Below are 12569 nucleotides of genomic sequence, written 5' to 3' on the forward strand. Positions count from 1 at the left end.
AATCACCCAAGGGTCACTTTACTGAATGGCCAAATAGTGATGGTTTAAGAGATGCAGAATTATGTCTCTATTAGCATTCCTTTGGTCCTGTTATACTCAGCGTTTTTAAAAACTGCTTATGGGGTGCCTGGGTGGCTCAGTTGGTTAAGCCTCTGACTCTTGACTTCGGCTCAGGTCATGATCTCACAGTTCGTGAGTTCAAGCCCCAGACTAGGCTCTTCACTGACAGAGTAGAGCCTGCTTGGGATTCTCTCTCTACCCTGCTCTCTCCCCAAAAATATATAAACATTTAAAAACTGCTTAGAACAGGATACAGAAGGCAAGTTTGTCAAAGCTACAGATCACAAAGAGCTAGATAATTAAAATGTTTAATGCAAAGTTAAGATTCAAAAGTCTCAATCCACTTGAACAATGGGCTGAAACAAGATGAAATTTTTATATAGGAGCTGTAAAGCCTTCCATTGCAGGTTAAAAATCAAGTTATAGAAGTATGTAATTAGAAGACTTGAACTAAGGAGAGCCTGGGTGGCTCAGTCAGTTAAGCTTCCAACTTCAGCTCAGGTCATGATCACATGGTTTGAGAGTTGAGCCCCACGTCAGGCTCTGTGCTAACAGCCCAGAGCCTGGCGCCTGCTTCGGATTCTATGTCTTCCTCTCTCTCTACCCTTCTCCACTCATACTCTGTTTCTCTCTCTCTCTCAAAAATAAATAAGCATTAAAAAAAAAAAAAGAAGACTTGAACTAAAACATTTCCTATAAAACAGAATTTGGAGCTTAAGAAGTTCAACATGAACCAGTTCTGTGACATTTTTCCTAAAAAGATGGGACACCAGTCTTAGGTTGGTTTTATTAACATCATATTGTCTCAATCAAGGTAAGTAATAACCCTACTATGTTTTGCAATATATTGAGCTGTCCAAGATGAAGATCCAGGAAAGGTGGTATTGTCAGGATTCCCACACTGGAAAGGAAAGGTTAAATATGACTTCTCTGTAACTTTCAGACTAATGTCTGATTCTCTGATACTTACCATGTAATGAATATAGAATGTACTCTGTAGCAGCTGTTCTTCAAAGCAGCCTGATCGAATCTTATTTCTTAGCACCCTCTCAACATACTTCTTTACCTGAGTATTGGTGCTATAGATGATGAAAAGTATTGCCATGTCGAAAATCTATTGTCAATGACAAAAGAGAAATAGTTTAATGTATCAGTACATCTATTTCCATAAAATAGTAGCTCTCAACTTTTCCCCATGAAAACAGAAAATGGGTGATACTCATTTGTTCAACATACTCCATAGGAGTATCTACATTTCTTTTCCTCACAAAACCCACAAATATTTTTCAGAGAAATAACTGCCACAATTATTAACCACTGGTATCTTTTATGAAATCACTGGAATGTAAGTTGAAGTGATACTATTACAGAAATAACCTTGAATATCTTCACATTAAGGAACAATCACTAGCCAACCTCGGTATATATTTCATTATTAGAAAAATACTTTCTCAAAATTTAGAGAGACTGTAAACGCCTGTAAATATGAAAAAAATTAAATTCTTTTCTTAAATTTAAATTCTTGGGGCACATGGGTGGTTCAGCTGGTTAAGCATCCAACTTCGGCGCAGGTCATGATTTCATGGTATGTGGGTTTGAGCCCTGCATCGGGCTCTGTGTCTCCCTCTCTCTCTGCCCCTCCCCAACTCATGTCTCTCTCTCTCTCTCAAAAATAAACATTAAAAAAAATTTATTTCAATTCTTAAATTTAAAAAATTAAAGTCAGAATATTATGCAGCCATTAAGAAGAACAAGGTATACTATATTTTTTGACAGATATTCATGACATTGTAAAGTTTTAAAAAAAGCAACCTGCAAGACAATAACCATAAAAGGATTTTTTTTTTTAACTTTTTAAATATTTATTTTTGAGAGAGACAGAATGTGAGTTGGGGAGGGGCAGAGAGAGACAGAGACACAGAATCTGAAGATGGCTCCAGGATCCGAGCTGTCAGCACAGAGCCCAATGTGAGGTTCAAAGTCATACCTGCACTCACACACAAATACACCTTGTATATAAATAGGAAATAATCTGTAAGAGTAATTATACAAGAAGAATGAACAGACAGTAAAGAGAAACTTTATTTTATTTATTTTTTTCAAAAGAGAATGAGCATGCAAACAAGCAGGGGTAGGGGGTAGGGAGAGAATGAATACTAAGTAGGATCCATGCTGTCAGCACATAGCCTGACCAGGGGCTTGAACTCACAAACCATGAGATCGTGACCATACCTGAAATCGAGTCGGACACTTAACCAACTGAGCCAGCCAGGTGTCCCATGGAAACTTTATTTTTAACATTTTTAGATTCTCCCCAGTTTTTTCCCCCAATTAGCTTGAATTAACTTTGTTTAAAATTAAAAAAAGGGTTAAAGAGGCACCTGGCCCCTCTAATATCCTGAAAATTCACCTAGAAACACCATACCTAGCTTATAAAATTCCAATTCGAAAGGTTTTTATTTCAACAGGAATAATCACCCAAGGGTCACAACACTGAATGGCCAAATAGTGATGGTTCAAAAGATGCCTAATTATGTCTTTATTAGCATTCTTCTGGTCCTGTTATGCTCAGGGTTTTTAAAAACTGCTTATGGGACGCCAAACTGCTCTTTCTGTACTACGAAAACTGCCTGATAACCCCAGCCCTGATTTCAGCCAAAATTTAGAAAAGTAAGTAACTCATGGTCTTGGGGTTGTGAGTTCAAGCCTCACATTGGATGTAGAGATTACTTAAAAAAAAAAAAAAAAAGGTTACAAAAGTCAAGCAGGCCAAAAAAAATCTACAACTCAAGGGCAAAAGATCAAAAGATGTACTGAGGATGTGGACAGACATTTTTTCAAGACATACTAATGGCCAACAGACACAAGAAAAGATGCTCAACATCACTAGTCATCAGGCAAATGCAAATCAAAACCACAATGAAGTATCATCTCACACCTGTCAGAATGGCTATCACTAAAAAGACAAGAGATAACAAATGTTGGCAAGGATGCAGAGAAAGAGAACCTTTGTGTACTGCTGGTGGAATGTGAGTGGTACAGCCGTTGTGGAAAAAGTATGGAGGTTCCTTAAAAAATTAAAAATAGAAGTATACAATCCAGAAATTCTACTTCTGGGTATTTATTCAAAAAACCAAAAGTACTAGGGGCGCCTAGGTGGCTCAGTCAGTTAAGCATCTGACTTTGGTTCGGGTCATGATCTCATGGTTCGGGAGTCGGGCTCATGATCTCATGGTTCGATCTCATGTCGGACTCAGAGCCTGGAGCCTGCTTTGGATTCTGTGTCTCCCTCTCTCTCTCTGCCCCTCCCCTGCTCACACTCTGCCTCTCTCTCCAAAGTAAATAAACATAAAAAAAAAAAAGCAAAAAACCGAAAGTACTAATTCGACAAGATTATCTGCACTCCATGATCCCTGCACAAGACATGGAAGCAACCTAAGTGTCCACTGATGGATGAGTGGAAAAACAAAATGTGGTATGTACACATATGTACACACATAAACACACACTGGAATACTATTCAGCCATAAAATGAATGAAATCTTGCCATTTACAACAACATGGACAGAATTTTTTTTAAGTTGATTTATTTATTTTGAGCGGGGGAGGGACAGTGAGAGAGGGAGAGAGAGAATCCCAAGCAGGCTCTGCGCTGACAGTGTGTAGCCTGACACAGGGCTCAGACTCACCAACGGTGAGATCATGACCAGAGCCAAGATCAAGAGGTGGACGCTTAAATGACTGAGCCACCCAGATGCCCCAATATGAACAGATCTTGAGGGCATTCTGCCAAGTGAAATAAGTCAGACAGCAAGACAAATACCTTATGATCTCATAAATAACAAAACACACAAAAAACCAAGTTCATTGACAGAACAGATTGGTGGTTGCCAGAAGTAGAAGGTGAGGCAAAATGGGTGAAGGGAAAGGGCAACAGAATGGCTCAGTCTGTAGAGTGCAACTCTTGATGTCTGGGCTATAAGTTTGAGCCCCACATCAGGTATAGAGATTACTTAAAAATAAAATCTTTTTTTTTAAGTTTATTCGTTTAATTTGAGAGAGCATGTGAGCTTATGTGCCAAAGTGTGTGCATGCTCTAGTGAGCATGGAAGGGACAGAGAGAAAGAGAAAGAATCCCAAACAGGCTCCACACTCAGCAGACAGCCCAATGCAGGGCTGCATCTCACGACTCCAGGTTCACGACCTGAGCTAAAATCAAGAGTCGAATGCTTAACTGACTGAGCCCCCCAGGTGCCCCTAAAAATAAAATCTTTAAACAAAAATGGGTAAGGGGATCAAAAGGTACAAATTTCCAGTTATAAAATAAATAAGTCATGGGGATATAATGTATAGCATAATGACTATAGTTAATAATACCGTATTGTATAGGTATTGCTAAGAGAACAGATCTTAAGTATTCTCATAAGAAAATAGTTTGTAACCATGCGGTGACAGATGTTAACGAGACTGTGGAGAGCATTTTGCAATAAATACAAATGCTGAATCATTATATTGTATACCTAATACTAATGAAATATGTCAATTATATGTCAAAAAAAGACATTTTAATAAAGGTTAAGTGTTTTAATTAAAAAAAAAATTACTTGGAACATCCCTTCACTGAAAGCCCAATTCACTTAGACACCAAAATTGAGAATCATTATACTAGAATACAGCTATTAAAAATGACATAAAAACAATGCACAAGCATATAAAATGTTTATGACATAAATGTCAAGAGAAAATCAGAATACAAAATTATATTTATATAATAATTATATATCTGTAAAAGCAGGTATGCAGGTGGCCAAGGGTTATGCAAAAATAAAAACAGTTGGGGCATCTTGGTGGCTCAGTTGGTTAAGTGTCTGACTTCAGCTCAGGTCATGATCTCATAGTTTGTGGGTTTGAGCTCCACGTTGGGCTCTGCGCTGACAGTGTGGAGACTGCTAGGGATCCTCTCTCTCTGCCCCTCCCAACCTCAAACTAAATAAACTTAAAAAGAAGATAATCTTAAAGAACTAAAATAAAAACAGTTGTGTTGGGGTATTTTGATCCCACCTCCACAAAAAAATATTGAGTTTCATTGTTTCATTTGGTATCATAAAGGTTTTTAAAAGTCAACAATTAGATAATCTAACAAAACCCCACAAAACCAGATTCCAACTAAAAGAAAAATCCTTAATGGGAACCAATTAGTGCATAAGAAACTTAATCACCTGGCTTCTTGACATAAGAAAAAAAATCCATAATTAAGACAAAGTCAGTACCCCTGTCTTGACAGTGAATGGATGGATTCACTCTGGTCAGGGTGACATGAGCAAAGGAAAGTAAAACACAAATGCCATTATCTTGACAATGCCATTTGGTAAAAGGAAGAGTAATCTGATAGATACAGGGACCTGACTCGTGCCCCAGGTGAGTCCTGTCTTCACTTCATCTATGGGGACTTGGCTTCTTAGGACTGTAACTTGCCATGTATGTGTGAAATGTTAACATTTTCCCTTATGGATAGTTTAGGTTTATTTTATTGCCCAAATGAGTAGCAAAGACCATGTGGCAAATCATCCCCTCAGATTATCTTCCCCAGACAGCTAATGTTGATTAGAGTGGCTACAGAAGGCACAGAAGGGATGACTGGAGAGAGGGAGAGGAAAGAAGAAAACTAGCTAGGATAATTAATTTCAAGCCTGCAGTACTTAAAAGTCATAGTATGTGAATGTTACCTTGTGTTCAGACTCTGAGGCAGTGCTTTCAATTGCCTAGAAAAATAAGGGTCACAGAAATATTATAACACATAAGTAGAACACGTTTCACCTTCTTCAGCATGCCCTGTTCTCTTATTGGAGAACCAATCTGCCCATGTGGCAACCATCTTCTATCATGTCTACTTGACTGACTTTTAACACTTTTATTTCCACCTTTACTTACATATCTGTCACTGATTGCCACCTACTTTCTCCTTAATGTTCAAAGTCACCAAGATCTCACTTACCTTAATCCAGGCTTCCGAAATGATTTTCTCATATCTAACAGCCGACTTTATTACATCAAAGAAGAGAGTAACACAGTCCTGACCGCTGTTTTCTTGATTTCCTGAAGAACTACAAGTAGCAAAAGGGGGGGAAAAATCATTCTTCCACTTACCAGAGACAGACATATAAGATCTGGATTCCTGTTACTAGCCATTTGCCTGTTTCAAGGCACAACTTCATGTTGTGGCTAATAACTTGTACTGCAGTCTAATAAATTTGTACTGCAGTCTACCTAGAATTGATTTGAAAAGCTAGAATAATACACCCAACCCACACATGTATACATGTACACACACATTACATGTACCATGTACACAGGATTTGAACCACTGTATGGTAGAGTACATGTCAACAATATTACTACCAGTATTTGTAGTTCCAAGTATTCAGATCTACTGTCCTGGCTTCAGGATAAATGTCAGAAAACTTTCCTTGACTGTGTGAGGAAAAGGGTGGGAGGTGTTGATGACATACCTTTGTCGTCCTTTATTTTTCAACTTGCTTTGTGAGGCATGAAACCATGATGGCAAAATAAAATGCTGCAGATCCAACTTCTCCCGCAGATCAGAAATTACCTGTAGAAAATAATTATTAAGCTCTGTGTTCTGCCCTTTCATAGGGGATAGGCACGGTCCGTTCCTTCAATAGAACCCTAACAATCTCCTGAAAGACTAAGAAAAATTACTAAATCTTAGATAAGACATCTTGAAAAGGAGAGCTGATGACAATAGCTAATGCAAGGATAGTATGTCATGCCCTTCAAAACTATGCCACTCAGAATTCCTTTAGGTATTATACTGAAATAGCAAATACAACCTGTAGCAACTTATATGCAACAATAAATCAGACTATTTCCATTCTATCCCCTGAATATTATCTGGATTAATCAGCATTATCAATTAGTTTGGGGACAGAGAAGAGCAATTAAAAACTATTAGTTTAAATAATGTATCTTGATGCATCTTAATCTAGATAAGTCTCTTTCCTACTACTGAGTTTCACAAGGGCATTACTGCTATACTCTGTACTCTAAAGGATCTAGCACCCTGTTGGTGTTTGTTGAGAAATAAAAGCGTACCTCAAGTGCATCTGTGGCTGTTACAGAATGAAGAATGAACTTGATTATCACAGGTAAATCATCCAATGAGACAGATGACAGCTTACCCATCACCAACTGGCGGACCTACACATAAAAAGCAGGAAAACCTTAAATATTTTTTGTTAATACCTCAATAAAGAACGGACCTTGATGTAAAATTAGAAAACTTACTTCTCTCAGTTTTCTCACTTGTAATTTAGGAAGAAAAACACTTCATGTTATTTTTATCTTTTGCAAATTGCAAGCTTTCCATTGTTAATGCCACAGCTTCCTCAAAACCTGGTGATAAGGGGCACCTGGGTAGGTCAGTGGTTAAGCAACCGACTCAATTTCAGCTCAGGTCATGATCTCATGGTTCATGAGATCCAGTCCTGCACGGTCTCTGTGTTGACAGCATGAAGCCTCCTTGGGATTGTCTCCTGTCCCTCCCCCAGCCCTCCCTTGCTCTCTCTCTCTCTCTCTCTTTCAAAGTAAATAAACATTAAAAAAAATAAAATTAAAAAAAAAAAAAGATTCTTTCTCTCTCCCCCACCCCCACTCATATACAAAAGAAGAAAAGGACGGAAGGACGGACGGACGGAAGGAAGGAAGGAAGGACGGAAGGAAGAACGGACGGAAGGAAGGAACAAAGAAAGAAAGAAAGAAAGAAAGAAAGAAAGAAAGAAAGAAAGAAAGAAAGAAAGAAAGAAAGAAAGAAAGAAATGCCTGGGTGGATCAGTCGGTTAAGCATCCAACTTCGGCTCAGGTCATGATCGTACAGCTAGTGGGTTCAAGCCCTGTGTCAGGTTCTATGCTGACAGCTTGGAGCCTGAAGCTGCTTCGGAGTCCTTGTCTCCAACTCTCTCAGCCCCTCCCCACTCTCATTCTGTCTCTGTCTCTCTCTCAAAAAGAAATATTTAAAAATTAAGAATAAATAAAATAAAGTATAACTATTAAAAAAAAACAGGTGATAAATGTAAGTGTTATCTTACAATTTAGAGCCTAAATTTTCCACTAGCTGGAGGAAGACACGTAAAAATGTTATTCCTATGGAGAGCAGTGCACAAATATTATGCAAAATAGAAGATATCCATTAAAACTTACTGCTTTAAAACAGAAAAGTGAATCCATCACACTATGGCAAATGAAATTCATCAAAAAGAGAAAAAAGAGATGAAATATCATTCAATATTGTTTCAAAATCAAATTTTCATGTATGACTGCTTCAAGGCAATGACTGACACTGGTTCTGGGAGGCAAGAAAGTGGGCTCTGTTTCTGTACAGCACAGTCCTTCCTACCTGAGACAGGAGCTTTGGGTCAAGTCGGAGGCTGGTAAGGACATCCAAGATAGGAACAGTGAGTAAAGTATTCTCCATCAAAAGGTCACTGTGAATGGTGGAAAAAGAGAAAATCTATGCAGCTTTTAACAGAGTTGGGCAGATAATTACTTAGAAAAATCACTCAGAGAATGGGAAGAGAAGATACACTTTGTTTCCACTGAATTTGTTTACAGTTTATTTCATTAAAAATTGTTTCGATTTTTAAAAAATACATGCTCATTACAGAAAATTCAAACAACAGAGTACAAACAAGAAGCTCTTCCTCACCATCTCTAGTACCCTGAGGTAACTACTACTGAGTTTGGCACATATCCTTCCTGAGAAAAGGAAAAAGAAAACCTACAACAGGAGTGTCTGGCTGGCTAGGTTGCTAGAGCACATGACTCTCAATCTCAGTAAGTTCAAACTCCACAATGGGCATGGAGCCTACTTAAAAAAATAATAATAAAGCAAAAAGAAGAAGAAGAAGAAGAAGAAGAAGAAGAAGAAGAAGGAAGAGGAAGAGAGGAGAGGAGGAGGAGGAGGAGGAGGAGGAGGAGGAGGAGGAGGAGAAGAAGGGGAGGAGGAGGAGGAGGAGGAGGAAGAAGAAGGAGGAGAAGAAAAAGAAAACCTACACCAATTACAATGAAGTATGGCAAGTAGGATAGATATACATGCAGGGTGCTACAGGAGCAGAGTAGAGAACAATGATGGATTCTAAGAAAAGGCTATGCAGAACGACAAGCTGGAATTAATCAGGACAAGTGGATGGTATAGTGCTATACCCAGAGGGAGCATACTGCCCAAAAACACAAAGGCAAGCAATCACTGGACATTTCTAGAGGTAGCTTTGCAGACATCTAAAGAAAAGGAAGTATTACAAATTGAATTTTTAAAAACTATTTCAAGGATAAGCAAGAAATTGCATTAAAACAGAAACCCTATTACATAGGGATAGTGTTCTCCCTTCCTTAATCACTGCCCTACCAATTACTATTTTTCACATAAATGATAGTAAGCAATGCTCTCAACACTGGGTCTGATGTGATGTACATCAGAATGAATCATTTAAGGACCAAAGAATATATGGATGTTTGATAAGCTCCACAAATGATTGGGACATGCAGTCACAAGTGAGGACTCCTTGGGTGGAAGATATGCTAACAAAACAAAGGGATTATGTTTATACGCCTAATCATAAACCAGACTTCATATTCACAACAGGTATACCACTTTAAAAAAAGTAGATGGGTCTACTTTATGCATCAAATATATACTCATTATTACAAAAACAAGTCAAATCCCATACCTGTTCATGGAAGGTAGATGCCATCAATATGTTACCACTACTGTTTCATACTGCAGCAATAAGGCTGCCAGAATGGGAACTTACTCACCTCAGTTCTTTCCCCACATCACCATGCTGGGAATCCCCTAGGATCTCAGGTAGGCTGGTAACAAAGTCATGCTGCAGGTACAGTGGAGCAATACTGATCAGCTGCATGACCTTGGTGGTGAGATCCTGCAGTGGAAGAGGCCATTAGAACTGTTGCACATTACCAAGAACAGAGAAAGACTTCCTCCTCATTAAATGTATAGCTGGAATTATCTTGTGTATCATATGACACCTATATATAAACTCAAAGCCTAAATGGAGAGGTAAATGACCCAGGAATTTTCACACATGGGATGGTACATTAAAAAAAAAGTACAGTGGATACTATATTATCTAATGGGTCTGTTATATACTTTACTTCATTTAATCTTCACAACTCTGGAGTCTGTGTGACAATTCCACCGCCCCCGTTTTACATTTTTTTTTTTTTTTAAGTAGGCTCCATGCCCAACGTGGGGTTTGAACTCATGATCCAGAGATCAAGAGTTGCACCCTTTACTGACTGAGCTAGCCAGGTACACCGATAGTTCCCATTTTTAAAATGTGAGGATATGTGCTGTTCAAAGATACACAAAAAGTGACAGACCCAAAATTCTAGCCCACAGGAGATTCTAAAACTCATGTTCTTCCAAATAAAGATTTAGCCTTAGAATGTCTGACAAAAATTAATAGAATGAATTAATGAATTCTGAAAAGAAATAGGCCTTAACCCTAGGCTCAAAAAAGATCCAATTTTACCAAGGTGCTTAATAACAATTCACATTAATTGCAAAAACTTTCTAAAACTTTCCTCATATGCAATCAAATTAAATATTTGCAGTGCGGTAGGCTGGTGTGGGATCTCATACCTTTTGAGAAATTAAACATAGTAATCTCTCAACTTTGGACAGCTACTTAACTTCTTTTCAATTCTTTCAATTTATTTAATAGATGATATCTACTCATCATAATTAGAAAAAAAAATTTTGGAGAAATTTAAAAGGTGAAATATCCATGATTCTCAAATTATGACAGGAGAAAAAAGCTAACAAATAAACAGAAAAATGTGAATTTTCAGTTAAGAAAAAAAACCCTGCAATTCCAAAAGTTTGGTTAAATTTGGAAAACAGACTCTCTAAATCTAAGAGACAGAACAGGTCCCAAAGCCTACCTTGCCATCCACAATTTTGTCAAGCCATTTCAGCTGACTGATGATGAGTCTGGGCATGTTAAGTCCATCACTGTTCACACTGAAATGTTAGGACAAGAAGACAGAAACTGAGCCTTTCTGACTTACACAACAGCAAGCCTTAATACTGCACAAAACATTTCAGACACTGAATGAACACTTACTGAACATTTACACATTACAAGCTGTGTTAGACATACATATGATACAAGAAAATCATGAGACGTATATGTTGAGAAAGATCCAAGAAGATGCACTAAACTGTTAACAGTAGCTGCATCTAGGGAGCATTTAAAGAAAGGTTAAGAAAGGTCTGTAGAGTGGGGCACCTAGGTGGCTCAGTTGGTTGGACGACCGACTTCAGCTCAGGTCATGATCTCACAGTCTGTGAGTTCAAGCCCCACATCAAGCTCTTGCTGACAGGTCGGAGCCTAGAGCCGGCTTCGGATTCTGTGTGTCCCTCTCTCTCTGCCCCTCCCCCACTCACACTCTGTCTCTCTCTCTCTCAAAAATAAAAAGAAAAAAAGAAAAAAAAAGTTAAAAAAACTTTAAAAAAAAGGTCTGTAGAGTATTTCTTAATAATAACATAAACAAAAAAAATCAAGGCGATAAATTTGAATAAACTGAGTAAGAAGAATATTTTTATTTATTTATTTATTTATTTATTTATTTATTTATTTATTTATTTATATTTATTTTTTAATGCTTCCTCATTTTTGAGAGAGAAACACAGGGGAGGGGTAGAGAGAGAAAGAGACAGAGGATCCAAAGTGGACTCCAAGCTCAGAGCAGAGAGCCACATTTGAGGCTCGAACTCACAAACCATGAGATAATGACTTGAGCTGAAGTCGGGTGCTTAACCGACAGAGACAGCCATACGCCCCTATTTATTTATTTTGAGGCGGGGGGGGCGTTGTGGCAGAGAGAGAGGAGGACAGAGAACCTCAAACAGGTTCTGTGCTGTCAGCACTGTCAGCGCAGAGTCAGATGCGGTGCCAATTCCACAAACTGTGAGATCATGACCTTAGCTGAAATCAACAGTTGGACACCTAATCGATTGAGCCACACAGCCCCAAGAATATTTTTAAAAGGTAGAATATTAAATACATCACTATGATAAGCACCAATAAAAGCAAGCCCTGTGCTTTGGAAACACAGAAGGTCAAATTGGATTATGTAAAAGTACTGAAAATCATTTATAGATGAAGAAATTCTGGCTCACTTATTATTATTTCCCCCAAAATGACAGTCTCTGCCTTCCTCAATCTCCTATGTCTACAGTTTTGGACAACCTTCCATTCCTTTCCTTGACAGTGTTCTCAATGTTTGTTTAGTGCAGTCAAATGTAACTGCTGAAAAAGACATAAAGCAACTAGTGTGAGCCATTCAGGCAAAGCACAAATTTGTAAAGTACTATCTGTAAGTTTACTATTATTATTATTATCATTGTTATATACAAGGCCTAGAAAAAACACATATTAGGGGTGCTTGGGTAGCTCAGCTGGTTAAGT

General features: G+C 38.1%; 1 protein-coding gene across 5 annotated transcripts in view; it reads right to left on the minus strand.

Moving 5' to 3' along the window:
• The window catches only part of FANCD2 (FA complementation group D2), a 61871-nt gene that overhangs the window by 40870 nt on the left and 8432 nt on the right, over window positions 1–12569 (minus strand). For all 5 annotated transcript variants that reach the window (XM_027042604.2, XM_027042606.2, XM_053218950.1 and 2 more), the window contains exons 8-15: window positions 11041–11119; window positions 9892–10016; window positions 8474–8561; window positions 7174–7278; window positions 6570–6670; window positions 6056–6164; window positions 5787–5822; window positions 1031–1174 (exon numbers count right to left, since the gene is read on the minus strand). In XM_027042604.2, the coding sequence (XP_026898405.2) occupies window positions 1031–1174; window positions 5787–5822; window positions 6056–6164; window positions 6570–6670; window positions 7174–7278; window positions 8474–8561; window positions 9892–10016; window positions 11041–11119 (787 nt within the window). The remainder of the gene's footprint in view (window positions 1–1030; window positions 1175–5786; window positions 5823–6055; window positions 6165–6569; window positions 6671–7173; window positions 7279–8473; window positions 8562–9891; window positions 10017–11040; window positions 11120–12569) is intronic.

The sequence above is a fragment of the Acinonyx jubatus genome, chromosome A2 (assembly GCF_027475565.1).
Source record: "Acinonyx jubatus isolate Ajub_Pintada_27869175 chromosome A2, VMU_Ajub_asm_v1.0, whole genome shotgun sequence".
Lineage (NCBI taxonomy): Eukaryota > Metazoa > Chordata > Mammalia > Carnivora > Felidae > Acinonyx > Acinonyx jubatus.